Genomic DNA, 19,563 nt, shown 5'->3' with positions numbered 1-19,563 from the left:
CGTTGAAAAGATGTTGCATGGTGTCCATCGCGTTATTCTTTTACAGGAGAGGCATTAATGTTGTCACATGTCAAAGATTTGGAGATCCATTACAGGCCTAGGAGTGGCAATGAAAAAGATTTCTTTACTTTTGAAAATGAAACAATTGATTCTACGATTAAGAAATTGAAAAATATAAGAGCACGTTTTCTTTTTCATTTAGAATTTTCTCAAAACTAAATCTTTCTCTCAAGTCTTATAGAACAATGATTTTCCATAGACTCTTATATTTATAGAACTAAGCTACTCCTTATTTTATTTAGGTACATAAAGAGTGTTAATTGTGACATTAAATATAACTTCTTTAATCTCTCTTCACTCGTAAGAAAATGAGATCGGGTCTCTTACAGACTTACAGGTAAGAAGTAAAAAGCAGGCATAAGGCATGCACGACGGCCTAGGTTCTTCAATAATTTAGCCATGAAACAGTAATACCAACCACTATTTTCAAAAGTGCTAACTACATTAATATCTTGAATTTTTTGGGTTGGGTAAATACTCAGAAAAACTAAGAAATCTCTTTATTTTTGATTGGGAATTCAAATTGTTGATGAGAACCCCAAAGTGGCTATGTCTTCTACAATATCTTCAAATCGAGAAGGATGAGTAAAAAATGTAGAAGTCAGGAGTGATGCATACTACAAGAAACATAGCGCAGTTTTCATAAGTGTTATCTTTCATAAAATTTCAAAAATAAAACTATATGATAGCACTTTTAAAACGCTAAACCTAAAAATATGTGAGCGGGAACCGAAAACAACTCTTCCGCCAAACACTACATAAAAATTCGATAAAGGAATAACATATAGCTAAATTTTTAAGGTTTTGCGCAAGTGTTGGATCTAGATAAATAGAAAATATTTATTGTTTTCTTAAAAAAAAAAAAAAAAAAAATGTCTCTCCACCTTCAAACCCTTAATCTTCCATGTGCATACCCAGATCCGTTTCTTACAACCCAAATTCTTCGTTGTTGTTCTCCTTTAGCTCTTTCTTTCTCACTTCCTTTACTCTCCCTAGCTCACACCTTCTCATTAAAATGTCAATTTCATCTCGTCGGAGAAGGTTTGTTGTTTCTCTCTCTCTTTCCCCCTTTGAATCTGGGTTTGGAATTAGGGTTACTTAGATCTGTTATTCTTCTTCTAGGGTTTTGAGTCTATTGAGAAAAGGACTGCAAGAGGTTTTACAGATCGAAATCACCGAAGAAGATGTTTCTCACTAGGTATATCTCGGTCTTAAACCAAATATATCTTCTTCTGCTTCTGGGTTCACCGAAAATTTCTTCTTTACTTCAATTGTGGTTTTGCCTTATATGTGGTTTCTGATTTTGTTGTTGTGCAAGGACCGACTATGACAGGGGAGTCTAACACTTTTTTCTCCCGAAGGAAAGCTGTTCCAAGTTGAATATGTCATTGAAGCTATCAAGGTAACTTCTCGATTCCTCCATTGTGGTGTGTGTTCATGGCTATTTCTGAATCGGAACACGGGGGTCTTATATTGTTTATTATTGCTATAAACCCTAAATATCTTAATAGCTGGAAAGAATTGACTTTTTTTTGCTTAGTGATTTCATCACTGATTTATTATGTTTGGCTTCTATTTTTCTGGGTGGTGTGGGAGAGGAGATAAGTGAGTTGCAAATTGAGATTCAATGTATGGAGAATAAGCAACCGTTAGCACCTAACTCATTCTCAAATCTTGGACCTTGCAGGAGGACTAGTGGCCCTATGAGACGATGAACTCCTGAGGTGGTTAGTCGTTACTTTTTTTGTTTCTAATTTCCTGTTCTTCGGTTTCATAATTTAATTGATGTGTAGAGCGGCCTCATTCGATAATGTATCTTATATGCATATGGATTTACTGTTTACATGAATCAAATGATGAGACTATTCTTATTGTGGCATGTAATTTGTTTCCATCGCTATTCAGGATGAGACACTTAGACGAGCTGTTGACAAGTTTAAGGGGAAGAGGTGGAAGAAAATAGGTCAATTTTCTTTCCTTGATCAAAGTCATCAAAGTCAAAATAATAATGCTTTCTAAATCTGTTTGGGGGGTGTTTCTATCTATTATTAGTCTTGTTGTTGACTTATGATTGAATTTGTGTTCTCTTTTTTCTTGCAGGTTTTCATAGGTTTCAATTTCAAGTCATGAGTTTGTTAATGGATTTATGTCTACCTTGATTGTTTTTTTTCTTTGGTGGGTTTCTCTCAGATCAACTGTCAGCTATTTTGGTTGAGTCTTGTATTGCTGGTTATGCCGGTGTAACAACAGGCTCCATGGTACATGCTAGTGTATATTTGCCTTAGTGTCTTGTATCTTCAGACTCTTTAACTTTTGATGTGTTCATAAGGTTATTGGGGCTGTAGGTGGCTTAAAGAACTCAAGGCTCAACTCTGCTCAACTCAGTGTCACCAAAGTCACCGAAGGTACTCAAAACAAGCTCTCTAAAAGTTGCTGTATCATTTTCTATATATTTAGGCTATTAAATACTTCTTCTTCATGAGTTTGTGTTGTTTAGTTGCAGGCTGAAGCTGATTACGTGATGAGCTTTAGGATATGATCTGTTTATGTATTTTCTAATCTTTGACTTGTTAAATCTCTTTGTTAGGAAAATGCATGAGTGAGGACCACAAGAAGACAGGTCATGACTCTTGAGTAAGAATGGGTCTACTAAAGCTGGAGGACTTCAAGAAGGCGAAGGAGAAGGTTATATTTAAGAAGCAAGTTGGAGTTCCTGAAGCTTTTAACATCTTTTAATGAACTTTTTTCGATGGTATGTAGTAAATATTGTATAAGAAGACTTGGTTTGATGACTTGTTGTAGTCTAAAATATGGTATGTATGTTTTGGATAATTTATTTAATATAATTTTTAAAATAAATTCATACTTTATTAAACTGAATTACAATGTAAATTTTGTGCTATAATAAAATATATTATATCAACAAAACCATAGTACAAATATTTTGCTACTATTGATTATAATATGGCACATAAAAAACGTTACTAATAATTTTAATATAACAATAACATAGCGCTATTATAGAGACAAATAATAGCATATGAAAAAAATGCTATTGTATGTGTCCCCTCTAAGATAGCACCGGCATAGACAGCGTTTACGAAATCGCTATTAAAACGATATAATAACGTTTTTCATGTGTTAAAAATACGCATATTTCTTGTAGTTGCAGGCTAAAGATAACATTGTTAACCGAGGAATGATCATGTAGTTGTAACATCCGTAAACCAGAATCCCGGTTTGGGATGTGCATCGATCGATGCAGATGTTACATTGGTCGATGCAAGGCTAGTTTGGTTGGGAAGCAAATAAGTTAAACGTTGCGTTTTGGGGTTAGGAAACCCTGGAAGTCGAGTTTAAAAGGAGGTGTTGTCGTCTTTGGTAAGGTTTAGCCACTTTTTAGGGAGAAAAGAAGAGAGAAACTGTTCTTGTGGGTTTTTGGAGTTTTCTAGCTTTTTCTGAGAGATCTTACCTGTGGAGTGGAGATCAGTTTGTTGTTTGTTTGTTGATTGTTGTTTGATTGTTAGAGATATCTCAATTGCTTGTGTGTATAGCCTAGTAGATGGGAGGATTGCCTCACTGAGTGTTTATAAAATACTCACGCATCTCAAATATGTTGTGGTGCAGGTAAAGGCAAAGTGTGATCGTGGAATTAAGGCAATGAAGAGGAGGATGTTCTAGTGGCTCGTTGATGTGTTGTCTGGCTTCTGTTAGGTTACTAAAGTTGAGTCAGTAGAACATTGTTGGGTTGCTGGTTTTATGTTTTATGACTTGGTTGAATTATCACTATTATTGATTATTTAATTATTGGTTATTCGTTATTGATTATTGGTATCTTTTGGTTATTTACGCAGTTTGGTTTGATTTTGGTTAGGTGGCTAGTGGACATGAGATCACTATTATATTAAAAAAAAGTGGGTTGGGTCGTTTCAAACGTTGTAGTATTTCAATTAAGATGTATGTTGTTTACTTAAGATTTACCCAAAAGTAGAAAAAATTAAAGAAAAGAAGCTAAATTCATGTTAAACTTCGTTATATATAACAGATCGCTTACGCTCTTTATAATTATTGTATGGAATGCTCCAATACGAGAAAAATACATTTTTGTTACAATAGATTATAGGATGGAACTGAAGGAAAATTATGTAGATTGTGGTGCCTGTTATTAAACAAAATAACATAAACAAAAAAAAAAAACAATCATTTTAATGATACAGATCAAAGAGAAGTCAGAGAACTTAGTGAAAGAGAAGATGGTTTGATGCTTACTTCATCCATAAGGTTGAGGACAAAATCCAGTGAAGAAGGCATCGTGGATTTTGGAATTGTAAAGCGTACGTAGAACTGAACGTAAGTGAATCTAGGATGAGAGGAGCTTGAAACCATAGGCAATGAAACTGAATAAATAAGTGAATTTATAAGTTACCTGATGGAGCGTGCAACCGAAGATATCATGGCCTTGTCGGAGCCGATGAGTTTAAGGGTTAAACTCAAACTTGTGGATTAGTTTGTTTGGTTGTATGTTACAAAGTTTTGATGGTGATGGTTGCATGGTTTTATAGGTTCTGAGAAGAGAGGATAACAATGAGATTGAAGTGACCATTTAATTCTAGGGAGTGGGCAGTGAATAAGAGTTAGTGGTAACAATGATCGTTAAGTGCAGTATAGAAAAGACGACAGGTTTGAGATGGTAGCCGGCAACAGCGATGTAGATTAAGCATAAAAGAAGAATTTGTTGTTTGGGCCTTTGTTTTGTTTATTTGTTTGGTTTTTGTTTCTTGGATATAAGATCCATTTATTTTGGTAATTAATGAGAAGTTTACCAGAAATGCTATTTTTAAAACAAAAGTTGCTAGAAATATCATTTTCAAATTTTTATTCTGAGAGTTGCCATTTTCTATATAAATTTACCCCTATAAAAAAGAAGGAGAAAGAAGCTTGCGATTAAATTGTTTGGTATGAGATGTGACAGCTTCTGCGGTAGCCAATATTAACTATGAACATAATTTGATGTCATGTATTTATAGTCCATAAATTAATACTTAATTTCACTTTTGTTGTTATTTTTTTATTTGGGAAAAATGCCAAAAAAACCCGAAGTTATTTTTATTTGGAAGTTTAATACCCAATTGTTTTGGATTGAAATAAAAATACATCAAATAATAAAAATATGTCATTTAAAACCCAAAACAACTAGTGTTGTTATTTTCATACCCACGATTTTTCAACAAAATCAAAATTCCAATTTTACCCTGGTTATCTAATTGATTATTAAATTTTAACAAAAAAAAATTCTCGGTTTCCTTTAACCATATTAAGCTGGGAATTAATTTCGGTTATTTATTTCTTTTATCTCTTCTTCCTCTCTTCTTCCTCCTCCTCTCTATAGAAAAATGATCTTTGAAATATTTCAGAAGTAATTCACTTTTAACCGAAGCTCAGAATTATATGCTCGCCAGGTGTTTGATAAAAAGCCTCATAGAAAATCTCAGGCACCATAGTGAGCCGACTGATATTTCTTATAGAGTTTTCAATGCTCTCGAGGATATTCAGAGTGAAATATTTAGTCTTGGGGTGTTTAGTCTACTGATCATGGAGCTTCTAGAGATGGGTTTGTTTGAACAAGCTCTTTGGGTGAGTCGAGAGATGAGTTGTTCACCCGATTCGAAAGTTGGTCTTGCGATTTTGGATGGATTGGTTAGAAAGAAAAGGTTTGAGTCAATCTAGGTTGATTACCAACTTATGAAGAATGTAAAAATTGTAAATTACTTTTTAGAGGATGAAGAATGAGAGAATTTTCCCAACCTATGTGACTTACAATTCATTGATTCATGGGGTTTGTAAAGAATACAATATGGAGAAAGCTCTGGATTTGTGCTCAGAGATGACAGCAAGTGGCATAGATCGCGGCGTCGGCTACATTGGTCTTCCCCGTTCGACTTGAGCAGAAGATGTTAACTGGCTGACCAATGAACTTATGAAAAGCCTCCTGAAATGTATGTACCAATTAACACAACTTGAATCCCCCAAGAAAACTTGTTAGCTAATAGAAACTGAACCTAAGCTCTGCTCTATGGCACCATAATTAGCTACGAAACCAATCTACCAACTTCTCGAATTAAATTGTCTCTCTCACTGTGGAGATGGAAAAATTAAAGAAATTACAAACCTGCAATACACCGACGACGGTGCGGTCAGTAGGTTGTTGTTGTGAACCGGAGAAACGAGTTCTGATATACTCGATGGCAACCAAGTAACGCTGCAATCTAAGACCATCTCCAATGGTTTTCCCTATTTTTACTTCTAAAATAGAGGAACTCTATAATAAAGGTGACTTTTGCTCCAATAGATACTTCTATTTTTTCCTCTAAAAAGAATATTCCGTAGAGATTCCTTTTTTATTTTATTATTAATACAATTTACTTATAAAAGTTGCAAACTAACCTATTTATTTTATGAAACTTTCATAAAATTATGATATTATTTAAATTTTTAACATTCATAAATATTATTTAAATATCACATTTATTAAATTTTTAAGTATTGTGTTGTTCAATACAAAACCTCCACTTCATTAAATTATTATTAAACTATTAAAATATATATTTTATTTATTTTGATCATAAATATAAAAGTGTTAAAAGTTCAAGGACCATTTTATAAATAAAAAAGTTCAACTCTATTATAGAGGAAAAAATAGAATTCCTCTATATATAGAGGAAAAAATAGAAATCTCTATTATAGAGGTAGAAATAGAGATGGGTTGGAGTAGATTTTACTCTAAAATAGAGTTAAAAAGCAAATATAGAGGTGGGTTGGAAATGCTCTAAGATGCATTTGGAGTTTGCTAATGTGGATAAAAGGAGAAGCCTCAAATTCTTACTTATCATATTTGACAAATGCATATTAACCATACAAAATGAAAAATAATTTTCATAGGTATTTTATAAAAAGTTTTTCTATCACATAAATATATAAAATTTTAAAATATACTCAAATTATTCATCGAAAACTTAGATTTTGATATATTATTTATTAAAAAAAGAGTTATATATTGCATATTATTTTTTGAATTTCAGGAAATTGACAAGCATTTGTTAGAGATTAAAGTTAAAATTGCAAAATGGCGATTTGAATAATTTTTTCCAGAAAATATTTATTCGAAATTACATTTTATTCATTTTTCTTACATCAGATTTATTTTATTCCCTCTTGTAATTTACATTATTAGAATTTTATTCCGTATAATGGGCCAAGGAAGGCCAAGAAATGGGCCTATAAAGGCTGGGCCTTACTCTTGACTTTATATATCCACACTATTTTATCATTTCACTCCTTTCACCATCTCCAAAATTAGGGTTTTAAGTCTGTAGCCACCCGAAGCTCTGAGACAAACATGGCGACCCAGATCAGCAAGAAGAGAAAGGTATAATCTTTATCCATTCCCTCTCTTTCTCTATACCAATGTATCGTGTTTTGAGCTTCACACGGATTAAGTGTTTTGAGTTTTTTTTGTAGTTCGTAGCCGATGGTGTGTTTTACGCTGAGCTCAATGAGGTTTTGACGAGAGAGCTTGCTGAGGATGGTTACTCTGGTGTTGAGGTCCGTGTCACTCCTATGCGTACTGAAATCATCATTAGAGCCACTCGTACTCAAAACGTCCTTGGTATGTTGGTTCATTTTCGTTAATCTTTGCTCAGTTTCGGATTTTTCTATCTCTCTGGTTTATATTGATATGATGATACTCTGTTTCCTTTCAGGTGAGAAGGGAAGGAGGATCAGGGAGTTGACATCTCTTGTACAAAAGAGATTCAAATTCCCTCAGGACAGTGTTGAGCTTTATGCTGAGAAGGTCAACAACAGAGGTCTCTGTGCTATTGCCCAGGCTGAGTCTCTACGTTACAAGCTTCTTGGTGGTCTTGCTGTCCGTAGGTATGACACGTTTCTATTGCTGCGTCCTTCTGTAGCTACCGTTGAGGTGTTGACTTGTTAGCTTGCTGTTGGTTATGCCTAATTGGTTCGATTGCTGGTTAAACATGTGTTTATATATTGAAGTGTCTTGAATTAGTTTAATGTCTTTTTCTAGATGTGGCTTAACTTCAAGCATGACAAATTGTGTTAGTAGGCTCCTATGTCATTTTCTATTTATGGAAGATTACAAACTGTGTATCGAATATTGTGTATTGGTAAACATGTTTTGCTGCTGATCGAGCATCACTATTGGACTATGTGTTGGTTACGTCCTGTAGAACTAGTATAGTGAGTTATTCTTATTTACTACCTGTGATTATCGCAATAGGTTTTGGGTTTGAATTAGTTGCTTAGGTACTCAAATCCTTGAACCTGTCAGGCTCCACTTAAATTTGATAAAATTCTCCGAAATCTGGTTTTGATGTGTTCTTCTCCTCAGCTGACAATGTTAATACTGCTGTCATCTTTTGTTGCATAGGGCTTGCTATGGTGTTTTGAGGTTTGTTATGGAGAGTGGAGCCAAAGGATGCGAAGTGAGTAAAAACCCCCTATTGTTGTCTTTTTCGTCCACTATACGTATACAGTGTTCTTATCGTTTTACCTAAATGCTTGCAGGTCATTGTGAGTGGAAAACTCCGTGCTGCACGTGCTAAGTCGATGAAGTTCAAGGATGGTTACATGGTTTCCTCAGGTCAACCAACCAAAGAATACATTGATGCTGCAGTGAGACATGTTCTTCTTAGACAGGTCAGTTCTTCTGAGTGTCTGAACTTTTGTAGTACTGAGAAACATATAACTTGGAAATCCGTTGCTTGAACTACTTTATATCTAGAGATCTCTTGTGTAACCCTTGTCTGGTTAATATGTGCAGGGTGTGTTAGGCCTCAAGGTGAAGATCATGCTTGACTGGGACCCCAAGGGCAAAAATGGACCGATGACACCGCTGCCTGATGTTGTTATCATCCATACACCAAAGGATGAAGATGTTAACGTCGCGCCTGCTCAGGTTGTCACTCAGGCTGCGCTTATGCCAGAAGCTCCATTAACAAGCATAGATTATCCAGCAATGCCAGTTGCTTAGAAAGCCTTTTTGCGTTCTGGTTTAGCACCTAATGGGGATGGTTCTCTTTTTTTTTTTGGGACAGTACTAGTTTTCTCATGTTATTCTAATATAAGTTCTGGAGTTTGAATTACATCAAGGATATATGTGTGTTTTCGTAATCGTTTGTTTAAAATCTATATTATATATAGACAATTTTTCTTCTTTATTAAATTTCTTCTTTTTAAATATTTGAGTTAAAAACTGTTAAGCTCTGGACAAACCATTGTGTGATTGAGAGTGAAAGTGATTATTCTAGTTTGTTTTGGGGTTAAGTTCATTACAACTTTTTTTAAAAATCAGCAGACCAGTTGCAATATTGAAGATTCTATTGTAAAAACAAAATACCAAATATGCAGTGATTTGAACAACTTTTTCAAATGGAATTGCAAATTTGAGCAACTTTTCGTAATAGATAAAATGAGGCAGGGATGAAAATGTTAAACAAGAAAATAGAAAAAGAAATGGTGAAAAAAAAAAATGTGTATATCTTAGAAGGGAACGTTGCAATTAAATACATTTTATACACAAAATGTTATACCGAATTTTTTTTTCTGGTAATCTGGTTAGTTGCTCTAATTCTTGAGTTCTCACTCATAAGGATGAACTTTTTTAATGAAAACATTTAAAGCCAGGACAAGTGACCCGTTTGGTAAGCCTGAAACGACGTAGTCTTTAAAGAGCAGATGTGTCAAGTCAGTTAAGAGACATTATCCTTGACAAATCACAATTGTTTTCCTGCAGAGGTTTACATCTTCCTTAACTCGGCCTGAAACTTTTCGAGGTCTTCAAGCTTTCCATCTGAGAACCACATAACATGAAGGAAGATCATAAGCATGCAACATTATTAGTATTCTAACTATGTAATATCACAACAATGTTAAATCTTGTTACCAGAAGTCATTGCCGAAAACTCTTTGCCATGGTTATTCAGCCTCTCTACTTTAGCGCTTTCACTGGCTTTCATTCTTCTTGTTTTCAGCGTATCGACCCTTGCACGAAGTTCTGATGCAACTTTTGCCATCTCTGCAAACACCAATATTTGAGATGCAAGTAATCTCTAATCATACTATGAACAATCAAGCAAACAAAGGTATTCCTGAGAGAAAATAAAAAAGAAAAAAATGAACTACCACTACCTGATAGTATGTAACAAATAATATAATCCTAAACAAGATCAGGTAAATCTCATCAAAACCGTTTAGAAATATATCTCCAGAAGATGGTAAGGACTAAGGTGATTTCATATCTACATTCGAAGTGACCAGGACATTACTCAGAATACTGGCTAGAAGCCAAAAAAAATGTCGATGCGGTCGTGTCCATGATTAAACAGCGTAAGTGGAGAACAGTTTTCAAGTTCATCAAGAGCTAATATATATAACATAACCAGCTAATTTCACTGAAGTGAATCAAGAGATCTCAATATACCAATGACTAAACAAGAAAGTCCAGGAGATAACTCAAAATACTAGCTAGCCGCGGAGAAAATGTCGATTTGGTCATGTTCAAAACTGACAGGCTAAGTGGAGAAGAGTTTTCAGGGTCATCAAGAAAGAACTAAAATATAAAACATAACCAACTTATTCCGTTGAAGTGAATCGAGAGATCTCAATATATCATCGACTAAATAAAGTTTACGTCTGGGATTACCTTGGAACATTTCACCAACAGAAGACTCATCATAAACCTCCAAAGCCTCATTAACGAGCCTCACAGACTGTTCCCTCGAAACCGAAGCTCTTTCTAAAGCCTGGAGCTCAGAGTCGAGTTCAGCAGACCTCTTTCCTACCTAAATCACAAAAAAAATATCTCACTTAAAAGAAACGAAAATGTAAGAGAAGAATGAACAAAAGCATCAGTTTTTTGTGTCTCACCAAATTAAGCTTATCCCTTAAAGAATTCAACTGTGCATCCAAATCCTGGTCATATAACCCACCTTTCATTTCCTGGTCAGAGTAAACAGACGACGAATCCTCCTTCTGAAGAACAAAAACGATTCAGCAAATCACACTATACTAGCGAGAGAGACAATGAAGGAGATATATAAGACTCACAGTCTTTGGCAGAACAAATCCATCAGGAACTGCGAAACAGTATTTAACACAATAGACTTCCCACATCTTCATACGCTTGTCCATAACCGATTGAATCAAACCACGAACACGTTCTATACTCTAACAACAACAAAAAAATGTGACTAGAGTAAGAAAAGCTTTAGCAGAACAAGAGAATCAGATGAAATCACCACCCATCATAACACTCACGTTTGATAAATCTTGGGACTTTGTTGGATCAGATCCATCGATTTTGAGAATTTTGGATGCTTCTCTGCACAATGTAAGCATACAATCAAAACCCAAAAACCCTTTGGTTAGAAACAAAAAAAAAGCTTGGGCTTTAGTGAAACCACTTTTTTGAGAAAAAAATAAACAGAGAGTGATGAAGGAACTCACTGGCCATAGAATTCAAAGGCTACGTCGACGTAGTCTTCGACGGTGTTGATAGCATCGTTGATGAAAAGCTGAGGATTCAGATCCATGGACTCGAACACTGCCTCGCTTTTGCTGCCTTCCATTTCTTTTTTTTTTTTTTTTTTTTAGTTTCTCGAACTCAGAAACCCTAATTTGGGGTTGAGGAGAATTTGAATTTTTAGTAAGAGCTGTCTTTTTTGTTTTCTTTTTTCGGTCGACTGTTATTGGGATATTATTGTGCAAATCATATATCCCGCATGTTATGTTATTTCTTTCCTTATCGTTCTCTGTAGTTATTAGGCTTGGTGGTATCAGAAAAGGAAGCTACAAGTTCATTCACATTAAGCTTTTAAAATGATGTATACCAAACAAGAGAAACAAACCTTTATAGAACAAAAAACATGAGGAACAAAAAAAAAAAGACCAATCATGACTCTGGCATGCCTTTTGAAAACTTTATTATTTTACATGTACTTTTCTGTTATAACACCATCATGTTTCAGTAGATATTGGCTCATTCTGACTCGGATGTGACTCAGGTTCATGATGCGGTAGCTGCTCCTCTATCGGCTTCATCTCTGCTTTTTTCTTCTTCTCTTTCTGGATCACTTGCCGAGGCATCACCTCTAGTAAAAAGCTCCCTCCGTTCCACACTGCCGCCGAAATCTTTAGGATCTGAAAGATCACGTGCAGTCTATAAGATAGGAAGATCGGTACGGTCAATGCCATGGTTGCCACCGTGAAGATGGCCTGGAATAGGATGTACATCCATATACGGTTCTGATCCCCTAGCATACCGCTCAGCTGCCACAACTTATTGTTTGCCTTTTCAGCTTTCTTCGACAGCTCTCTGCACAGACCAGAAGATTTCATCAGACAGGTTTAGTCTATGGTAAGACGCATTATTGTGTTGTAGCCTTAGTTAATGAAATATCAATTTTAAAATGGCTTGACACATAACTACCAATTTTAAACACATAAACAATCACCAATTCAAGATAATCTCAGACCAAGATAATATTAACTAGACGTTTGGACCTATAACATTTCTTCAGTAACTGATCATGCATTCAAAATTAACATACTGCCAATCTGAGGGGTCCAAGTGCAAGAGATAGATGCAGCAGGGATGATACCTGTAAGAAGTCATAACTTCAGGATCTCTCAGGAGCCTCTGCCTACGCAGGACATTGACGATTAGAAAATAGAGCACTTGCCAAAGAGTATAAACGACCAAGGGGATGAGAAACAGCCATGTAAAAAGGTAAGCTTTGTCTTCCACATAAGGCCATGAAACCCTACGATCAGTGCCTACAGGGTGCATCGCTGCAAAGGTCGCTGGATTCCACCACCTAATCGTGAAGAACACGAGCCCTGAAACCAAAGCCATTGTAAGACTAACTAATCAAGGAGAGAGAGCTTAAGCTTCAATAAACCGTCTGCATTATTCATGGCTTTTACTGCTTAAACAAATCTTATCCAAGGTACGCAACAGAGAACCATGTGATTACGTGTACAGGATACAAAATCCTAAACAAGATTGAGAGGGGAATAAAAAAGCATATTTTGAATCAAAGCCATCAACTTTAGCACTATGAATCTCTAACATTTCTTAGTCAACACTGAAAGTTATAAGAAGATTGTATAACTCACCAGGCAAGAGATGTATAAGAACACTAACAATCTTATCGGGGGAACTAAAAACAAGACTGCAACGCCAGACAATAATTGCCCACGCCAACGGTCCCTGAGCACAAGACACAACCAATTGATAAATCAGCACATACACAATGACACAGAACAATCTCATACATGTAATGGATAAAGCATACCTCTGCAAAGGAAAAGCAAACCATGAAAAGCTTTTCATTCTTAGGATAGAGAAGAAGATCAACCAAGAAGATTGTGTTGGCATAGTAGCAAAAGTCCTATCACATACAACAACAACAACTGTTCAATCAAAATACAATTTCTTTATCCCAAAACCTAACAAGGGTGTGTGTAAGAGACATTACCAGAAGATAATAATGCCATTTCTTAAACCTGTAATAAATCCATCTCAGAGGAACAAAGATCACATAGAATAAGCAATAAACTAGAGGTATATCCTGAGGCCCTGAGAACCAAAAACATCATCAATCTGTTAATTCTGACAACAACAAAAGGAGAATAAACATCAAAATCACATTTCTTACTTGCACCAAGTAGGAAACAAAAACCACCAAATCCAAGCACACCAACGAGATGTGTCACCTTTTTAAACATTTACAGAACAAAAAAAAACATTGTTTCAAAAACGAAAGAACTAGACAAAAAAAAAAAAAAAACAAACAAACATGAAACAAAATGAATAAAGAAAAGAGATAACCTTATTAATGAATCTCTCATGTTCTTCGGCTTGTTTAGCGATCTTAACGGCTTGTTTCGATAAGATCTCACGCGTTTGCACCGCTTGTTTAGACAGCAACTCTCTTGTCTGCACAACTTTCTGTCATTAACAAAAAAAAAATTGGCGCAGAAGTCAAAATCCAAAAATCGGAAACAAAAAAAAGGAATGAAATGGTGAAAATCGGATTCCTCACGAACCTTTGATCGATCCTTGAAACGTTGTTTGACAGCATCAAATGAGTCTATTCCATTAGAGTTTAAATCTTCAGAGAATTCTTCGTTGCTCGCCATTATTGTGGTCAGATTTTGTTTTTTTTTTCTTTTTCTTTTCTGTTTTGCTTTAATCGGAATTATAAAGAAAGGTGAACGAAAATGACCATAAAAACCCGAAATCATTTATTAAAAAAAACACATAAATTAATTTTATTAACTTTGTAAAGTAGTGAAAATTTCAAAATAATCCATTATTAGTTAATAGTATTATCCCTTTGGATTCCTTTTGCCTTGGATATTGGATTTACGTTTTGTCTTTGGGGAATCATATAATAAACATTTATTCTTTAGTTGGAAATAAAAATCTGCCTTTGGTGATTATTAAAATTAACAACTTTTTTAAAGAGATTGAGAAGAAGACACGTGTTTAAAGTGGAAACTTCTAGGTTCTTTTCCCATGGCGCACAGTGACACGTATGTTGCTGTTGTGTATCTCCAAGCTTCTTTTTTTCTACATTAGTATTAAAATGAAAGGAATATACATATTATTGTTTAATTGCTTTGTATAGAAAAACTGAATAAAAAAGAGAGAAGAAGAAGATACTAGATTTTGTTGTATAAACAATGCTATCTGGATCGTTTTCAAAGAAAAAAAAACAATGCTATATGGTATAACTTCCGAACTAGGTTTTACGAGTTTCAAAACTGCGGTTTCTTGACCATGTTCCAAAAGCTGGTAGTTTTGCATTCCGACCAAGTTTCAAAGATTCAAAAAGCGACCAAAAGTCTAACGAGAGACACAAATCAATATAGTTAAGAGGTCTCTCTTTATTGAGTAGTTTAACAAAGATATCTCTAAAGTAAACTGAATTAGAGGGTCTGTTCTGAACCAAAATTTAAACGAAGTACAAAAAAACTTGTGTTTTGTTCCTGAACAAGAAATCAACTAACCCCTTAGACGACCCAAATCTAAGTCAAGAATGCAAATATCATCTCACAGTACTAATACAAGGAAAAAAAGTAAGAAAAAAAAAATTGTACAAAAGCTTATTCTCTGATATTTATAGAACAACCTAATTGTACAAAAGCTTGAATTTCAAATAGAAACCATACCGTTTAGAGTACAAATCTTCTACGAGGCTCTCACTTCCAATCTGCCTGGAACAAAGCTCACACGGGTACACTGTTTTAACCGAGTAAGGGCATCTTGCGACCTACCCAACATCATGTCAATGTAGACTGCTGTAACTGTAGCTTGTACATTGTTTGGTATGAGAGTTAATGCGTGTGTTATCATAGCTTTGGCCTGGTCATGATGTCCTTGTGTGGCAAGCAGCGCCGCAAGGTCTGCAAAAAGTGCCCCACGAGCTTCTTCTGGCTTTAGGAAAACTGAATCCCGGGCATTTCCCGTTGACGAATCCAACGTCTCTTCACAATCAGAACTTGTGTGCATCCGCCACTGGTCAAAGTCTTCTTGCTCATATGGCAATTTAAAATCATCCTGTCCAACTAGATACGCAGATAAGTGCGCGCCAGCTTCAACGGGACGGTTGAGCAAGCAGAGGGCCTCCGCTGCATAAAGATGGCCTAAGAAAACATAGATCTTTGAACAATCAGGAACTTGCAAGAGTGAATTAGCAGCTGCCAAGGCTTTGATAGGATTCTCCAACTCCAGTTCTACGTATGCCATATTGGCAAGCAGAGCTTGTTTAATCAACAGCTTTTCTCTACTTTGAATATTCTTGAAAGCAGAGAGGGAGCTTTGAATTATGTCCTGGTTCAATCCTCCTTTTGCCTCTTTCAAGTCTGAGTTCGTGTTAGCTTCCCCATGATCAGCAGATGATGCTTCTTTGGTCTCATTCATCCCCACGGATAATGTCGATTCACGATCTGATTTAGATTCATTCAAGAGAGACTCATTAAGCAGATATATACCATTTGAGAGACAAGCCCGTGCTAGTGGTAATGAAAGCTTCCCGCATTGGGCACTGCCATCAAGTTCCACATGTTCATTTTCTTCAATCATAAGTTTTCTGTACTTCCCTTTCCCAACTACATTGACTCTGATTTCTGACCTATCCAAAAGCCCGCTTTGTAAAGCCATCATACAGCATTCAGCTAAACGGAGCCAAATGAGGGGTTGTCTGCAGAAAACAACACTAGCCTTCTGGAAGCATTGAGCAGCAAGTAGAGGCTCCCCACGCGCCAAATAAAGCAAACCCATGTTGTATGTGATTAACAAAGACTTATTCTGTGAGAGAGAAAACGTCTTCACTGGTTTCTCATTTCTAAGTGATGAACAGCTCCTTAGAGCTTTTGAAAATAACTGAGAGGAAGCTTCATATTTTCCAAGCTGATAGTATATGCAACCAAGGTTGTTGTTGAAGATTGCTGAAGTCCCTGCTTCTTTGTGAATACCAGAGACCACCAAAAGCTTCATAGCCTTTTGATGATTCCCATGAGCATACTCAAGCTGGGATTTCAAGAGGAGAGCCATAGAAGAGTCCCTTTTTTGAGCAATGTTCATCGCATGTTTAACTTCACGCTTCGCCAGTTTCAAGTTTCTGGTAAGAAGCAAAAACCGGACCTTGTAAAGCTGCAACTCGAGCTTCAGATCAGCAGTGGAGAATGACCTTTCGCTTAATGTCTTGAGAAGATTGTTTGCTGGTATATGACCAACTGACTTCATTCGTTTCTCTGCCTCAAATTCTGCTGCTAGCACATTGTCATAATCTAGAGTTTCCTCACACAAACTACTTTCAGCAACTGTATCTGCCACCACCGAGCTGCTCAGGAGAGAAGATGTCTTTGATCCCTGATTTGACGAAAGTTGCATTGTGCTTCCATTTTCTTCGTGGCTTCCAAAACCAACACCAAAAGCTTTGTCCATATAGTCAAACACAGCCTGTATATAATACTTGTAAGATACAGAGAGACTTTATGCAATGAGATTACTAACTGATCAATACAAACGATTCATAAGGATGCCAGAGTATCATTCAAGTGAAAATCCAATTCCCCGTAACGAACTAAAAGTCCAAACCTTTCCTATCAGATTATAGCTACATAGAATCATCTGTATTCATTTGGACATCAGTTGGTTTCCAATTTCTCATGATAGTTCATAATTGGCAGTTTAAAGATATGTCATATTTGTTTTGTCATGACATTTATAGTCTTGCAGTCATGTTTATAAATTCAGAGACAAATGGCATATTGAACAAACGAAAAATATAGAGACAGAAAAGAATTAGGTTTCAATTCAGAAACTTTATAAAGCAGCTCACGGACATTGGTTTAATTTTCCACTAGCAAAAGAGATCAGTTGGAGTATACCTCTAGACTTTAAACCAGCACAAACAATACTTACCAAAAATTTTACAGCATCATGACTAGCCAGTGCAATATCCAGCAACAAAAAACAAATTTGAAGTGCGATTGTCTGCATATAAATAGCAAGTTGTCTAATTAGAGCCAGTACGACAGGTTAAACAAGTACAACAAAATGAAGATGGATACATACCTCATCTAGCCGCCCAATATTTTGGAACAAAGGTTCTAGAATGGATGAAGATTTTGTATACTGATGCATATGAAACCAGGTAACTGCCTGCAGGAGACCAACGAACATCAATACTAAACCTTGGCAAATGCGAATGGTATAGCTGAGACTCAAAAAAACATGGGAATCCATCAGAACATACAATGTTGAGCGTTGTTACTGTACTATCAAATTGATCCTTCGACACAGAAACATTAGTTCCAGGGTTTACAGCTTCTACTTGTTCTCTTGCTGCAGAAGCAAGTTCTTCACTTTGTTTCTGAAGATATAGAAGAGAAGAAGAACTCATGTCATGGAGATTAACATAAAGACTACTAATAACATTGCGTTCTCCAGTATGTTTTTTCCTAAAATGCACTGATAACAACAAGAATATACAAGAAAGAAAAACGAGAACTCCAATTTGAAAACATATCCCTATTCTCATGGACAATTAAAAGAAATGCGGAAGATGATTTGTGATGTAAATTGATAGATAGCTTGAAAACACATCTCAAGCAGAAGTTTAAACACAATACCTTGACACAGTTAAGCTCTTCCAGCAGTTTCTTGGATTTCGAGCAACCACCCTTGAAGTACTCTGCAATTGCCATATTGTGTAGAACCTGGTAGACCAATTGAAAAAAACAATTCATAAGCCATGCTTTTGTTGGAAAAAAAAAACAAATAAATAAAGTCAAATGATACAGTTCTTTAGAAAGAACTTTTCTAAATCTACATTGTTCATTCACGAATGACTAGTACTACCAAAAACCCTTGTTCACTCACTGAAAAATGAAAACTTCCTCTGTAAATCAGATGGATACAAAGCTAAAAGGCTATCTCTACGTCACAATTGAGTAAAAAACACTTAAGCGGAAAAAAAATCAATATACTGATACAGAAGAGAGAAGTAACTTTGGACAAGTCAGATCTAAACTTAGTAAAATGTGTCTATCAAGTCAAACTAAACTCTCTTTTTTTTTCCTATTATCGATCTAAACATATATGTACCAAAACTAGCAGAATTAAAAGGCAAATCCAAACTTAAACAGAACTACTGAATCCAAAGTAGAAAAAAGAACCTTAGGATCGTTATGCTGCTTCTGATCGAGCTGAATCAAAATGTCGATACAGTCTTCGAATTTTCCAGATTGGAAGCAAGAGAGAGCGGACTTAGCGAGTGTAGAGGTTACAGAGAGAACGGCTGCGTCTTCGGAGAGTAACGACGCATCTCTAGCGGCATCGGATGCTACAGCGGACGAAGAATCTCGAGAATCCATGGAAGATCAAACCGGACTGTTTACACACCAGATTTTTTTGGATTTCTGAATCGAGTGTTATTTGAGAATTGAAATACACGAAATCGAAAACCCTAGCCAAGTTAATTTTTTTTTTAGAGGAGTAGAGAGAGAGAGGGAGGAGATACACTTTTCGGAGAATATCCACGCGCAGACATGAGAGAAAGAGATGGAGAAGCGTATTTGGGCCGAGTTGGGCCGTCAAAACTGGCTTTTCACTTTGCCTGCCAAACCTATCCACGGTTTAACTAACTCTGCCATGGTTATTTCAGGTTTTAGCGATGACTGTTGATTATTCGGTTATTCGATTCGGTTTGTTATATAGCCATTTTAAATGTATATTTCTATTTATTTAATTATACTATAAATAAATTTTGGTTAAATAATTCAATTCAGATTCGCTTAAAACAATCTGGTATGGGAATTTCTATACCGTTTGGGTTGTTATAAAGTTGGTTCGAGTTTGGTTTTGCAATAGATCTTTCAGTCCGATAATTTTTTTCCACCGTATCAAGT

General features: G+C 35.7%; 4 protein-coding genes and 2 long non-coding RNA genes across 25 annotated transcripts; 2 read left to right on the top strand and 4 right to left on the bottom strand.

The window, feature by feature from the left end:
• Positions 1-770: 770 nt before the first annotated feature.
• On the top strand, positions 771-2,919 carry LOC109127185 (uncharacterized). Of its 20 annotated transcripts, none has more exons than XR_002033939.2 (8): positions 771-1,101; positions 1,183-1,258; positions 1,379-1,462; positions 1,748-1,787; positions 1,966-2,023; positions 2,161-2,318; positions 2,390-2,465; positions 2,648-2,919. It is a non-coding gene; the product is annotated as an uncharacterized LOC109127185 (long non-coding RNA). The 20 variants fall into 20 exon arrangements; XR_002033940.2 differs by having other exon boundaries at positions 781-1,101; positions 1,748-1,784; XR_002033944.2 differs by having other exon boundaries at positions 851-1,101; positions 1,394-1,462.
• Positions 2,920-5,818: 2,899 nt separating this feature from the next.
• LOC109127566 (uncharacterized) lies at positions 5,819-6,379 on the bottom strand. Its single transcript, XR_002034129.2, has 2 exons — positions 6,230-6,379; positions 5,819-6,049 (listed from the first exon to the last, which is right to left on the bottom strand). It is a non-coding gene; the product is annotated as an uncharacterized LOC109127566 (long non-coding RNA).
• A 985-nt stretch (positions 6,380-7,364) lies between these two features.
• On the top strand, positions 7,365-9,304 carry LOC104723988 (small ribosomal subunit protein uS3x). The gene is made up of 6 exons (XM_010442421.3): positions 7,365-7,486; positions 7,579-7,726; positions 7,821-7,992; positions 8,510-8,564; positions 8,647-8,778; positions 8,903-9,304. Exons 1-6 carry the CDS (start codon positions 7,457-7,459, stop codon positions 9,110-9,112), a joined length of 747 nt encoding a protein of 248 aa, XP_010440723.1. The 5' UTR covers positions 7,365-7,456; the 3' UTR covers positions 9,113-9,304.
• Positions 9,305-9,595: 291 nt separating this feature from the next.
• Positions 9,596-11,932, bottom strand: LOC104723987 (protein MIS12 homolog). Its single transcript, XM_010442419.2, has 7 exons — positions 11,587-11,932; positions 11,398-11,461; positions 11,188-11,307; positions 11,008-11,112; positions 10,784-10,922; positions 10,025-10,156; positions 9,596-9,931 (listed from the first exon to the last, which is right to left on the bottom strand). The coding sequence occupies exons 1-7, from the start codon at positions 11,706-11,708 to the stop codon at positions 9,879-9,881; spliced, it is 735 nt and encodes a 244-aa protein (XP_010440721.1). The 5' UTR covers positions 11,709-11,932; the 3' UTR covers positions 9,596-9,878.
• LOC104723986 (glycerophosphocholine acyltransferase 1-like) lies at positions 11,925-14,578 on the bottom strand. The gene is made up of 8 exons (XM_010442418.3): positions 14,191-14,578; positions 13,973-14,092; positions 13,800-13,857; positions 13,620-13,720; positions 13,437-13,532; positions 13,258-13,351; positions 12,741-12,978; positions 11,925-12,454 (listed from the first exon to the last, which is right to left on the bottom strand). The coding sequence occupies exons 1-8, from the start codon at positions 14,386-14,388 to the stop codon at positions 12,097-12,099; spliced, it is 1,263 nt and encodes a 420-aa protein (XP_010440720.1). The 5' UTR covers positions 14,389-14,578; the 3' UTR covers positions 11,925-12,096.
• A 437-nt stretch (positions 14,579-15,015) lies between these two features.
• Positions 15,016-19,264, bottom strand: LOC104719255 (uncharacterized). The gene is made up of 6 exons (XM_087471292.1): positions 18,832-19,264; positions 18,286-18,372; positions 17,910-18,026; positions 17,729-17,815; positions 17,576-17,647; positions 15,016-17,110 (listed from the first exon to the last, which is right to left on the bottom strand). Exons 1-6 carry the CDS (start codon positions 19,027-19,029, stop codon positions 15,338-15,340), a joined length of 2,334 nt encoding a protein of 777 aa, XP_087327418.1. The 5' UTR covers positions 19,030-19,264; the 3' UTR covers positions 15,016-15,337.
• Positions 19,265-19,563: the final 299 nt, after the last annotated feature.

The sequence above is a fragment of the Camelina sativa genome, chromosome 11 (genome assembly GCF_030686135.1).
Source record: "Camelina sativa cultivar CO46 ecotype springtype chromosome 11, ASM3068613v1".
Taxonomy (NCBI): domain Eukaryota; kingdom Viridiplantae; phylum Streptophyta; class Magnoliopsida; order Brassicales; family Brassicaceae; genus Camelina; species Camelina sativa.
Note: the sequence above shows the minus strand (reverse complement) of the source record. Positions and strands in the feature narration are given on the sequence as shown.

Bases quoted from the DNA above. Each gene is read 5' to 3' on its own strand.
- LOC104723988 (XM_010442421.3), top strand. From the start codon at position 7,457: ATGGCGACCCAGATCAGCAAGAAGAGAAAG. The intron at 7,727-7,820 runs GTATGTTGGTTC...GTTTCCTTTCAG, and splicing joins TCGTACTCAAAACGTCCTTG to GTGAGAAGGGAAGGAGGATC. The intron at 7,993-8,509 runs GTATGACACGTT...TTTGTTGCATAG, and splicing joins GGTGGTCTTGCTGTCCGTAG to GGCTTGCTATGGTGTTTTGA.
- LOC104723987 (XM_010442419.2), bottom strand. From the start codon at position 11,708: ATGGAAGGCAGCAAAAGCGAGGCAGTGTTCGAGTCCATGGATCTGAAT. The intron at 11,462-11,586 runs GTGAGTTCCTTC...TACATTGTGCAG, and splicing joins GCCTTTGAATTCTATGGCCA to AGAAGCATCCAAAATTCTCA. The intron at 11,113-11,187 runs GTGAGTCTTATA...TTTGTTCTTCAG, and splicing joins GATTTGTTCTGCCAAAGACT to AAGGAGGATTCGTCGTCTGT.
- LOC104723986 (XM_010442418.3), bottom strand. From the start codon at position 14,388: ATGATTTCGGGTTTTTATGGTCATTTTCGTTCACCTTTCTTTATAATT. The intron at 13,721-13,799 runs GTAAGAAATGTG...TTTGGTTCTCAG, and splicing joins TTGTTTCCTACTTGGTGCAA to GGCCTCAGGATATACCTCTA. The intron at 13,352-13,436 runs GTATGCTTTATC...TCTTGTGCTCAG, and splicing joins TTTGCTTTTCCTTTGCAGAG to GGACCGTTGGCGTGGGCAAT.
- LOC104719255 (XM_087471292.1), bottom strand. From the start codon at position 19,029: ATGGATTCTCGAGATTCTTCGTCCGCTGTAGCATCCGATGCCGCTAGA. The intron at 18,027-18,285 runs GTATTGTGTTTA...CTATATCTTCAG, and splicing joins AAGAGCTTAACTGTGTCAAG to AAACAAAGTGAAGAACTTGC. The intron at 17,816-17,909 runs GTATGTTCTGAT...GGTCTCCTGCAG, and splicing joins CAGTAACAACGCTCAACATT to GCAGTTACCTGGTTTCATAT.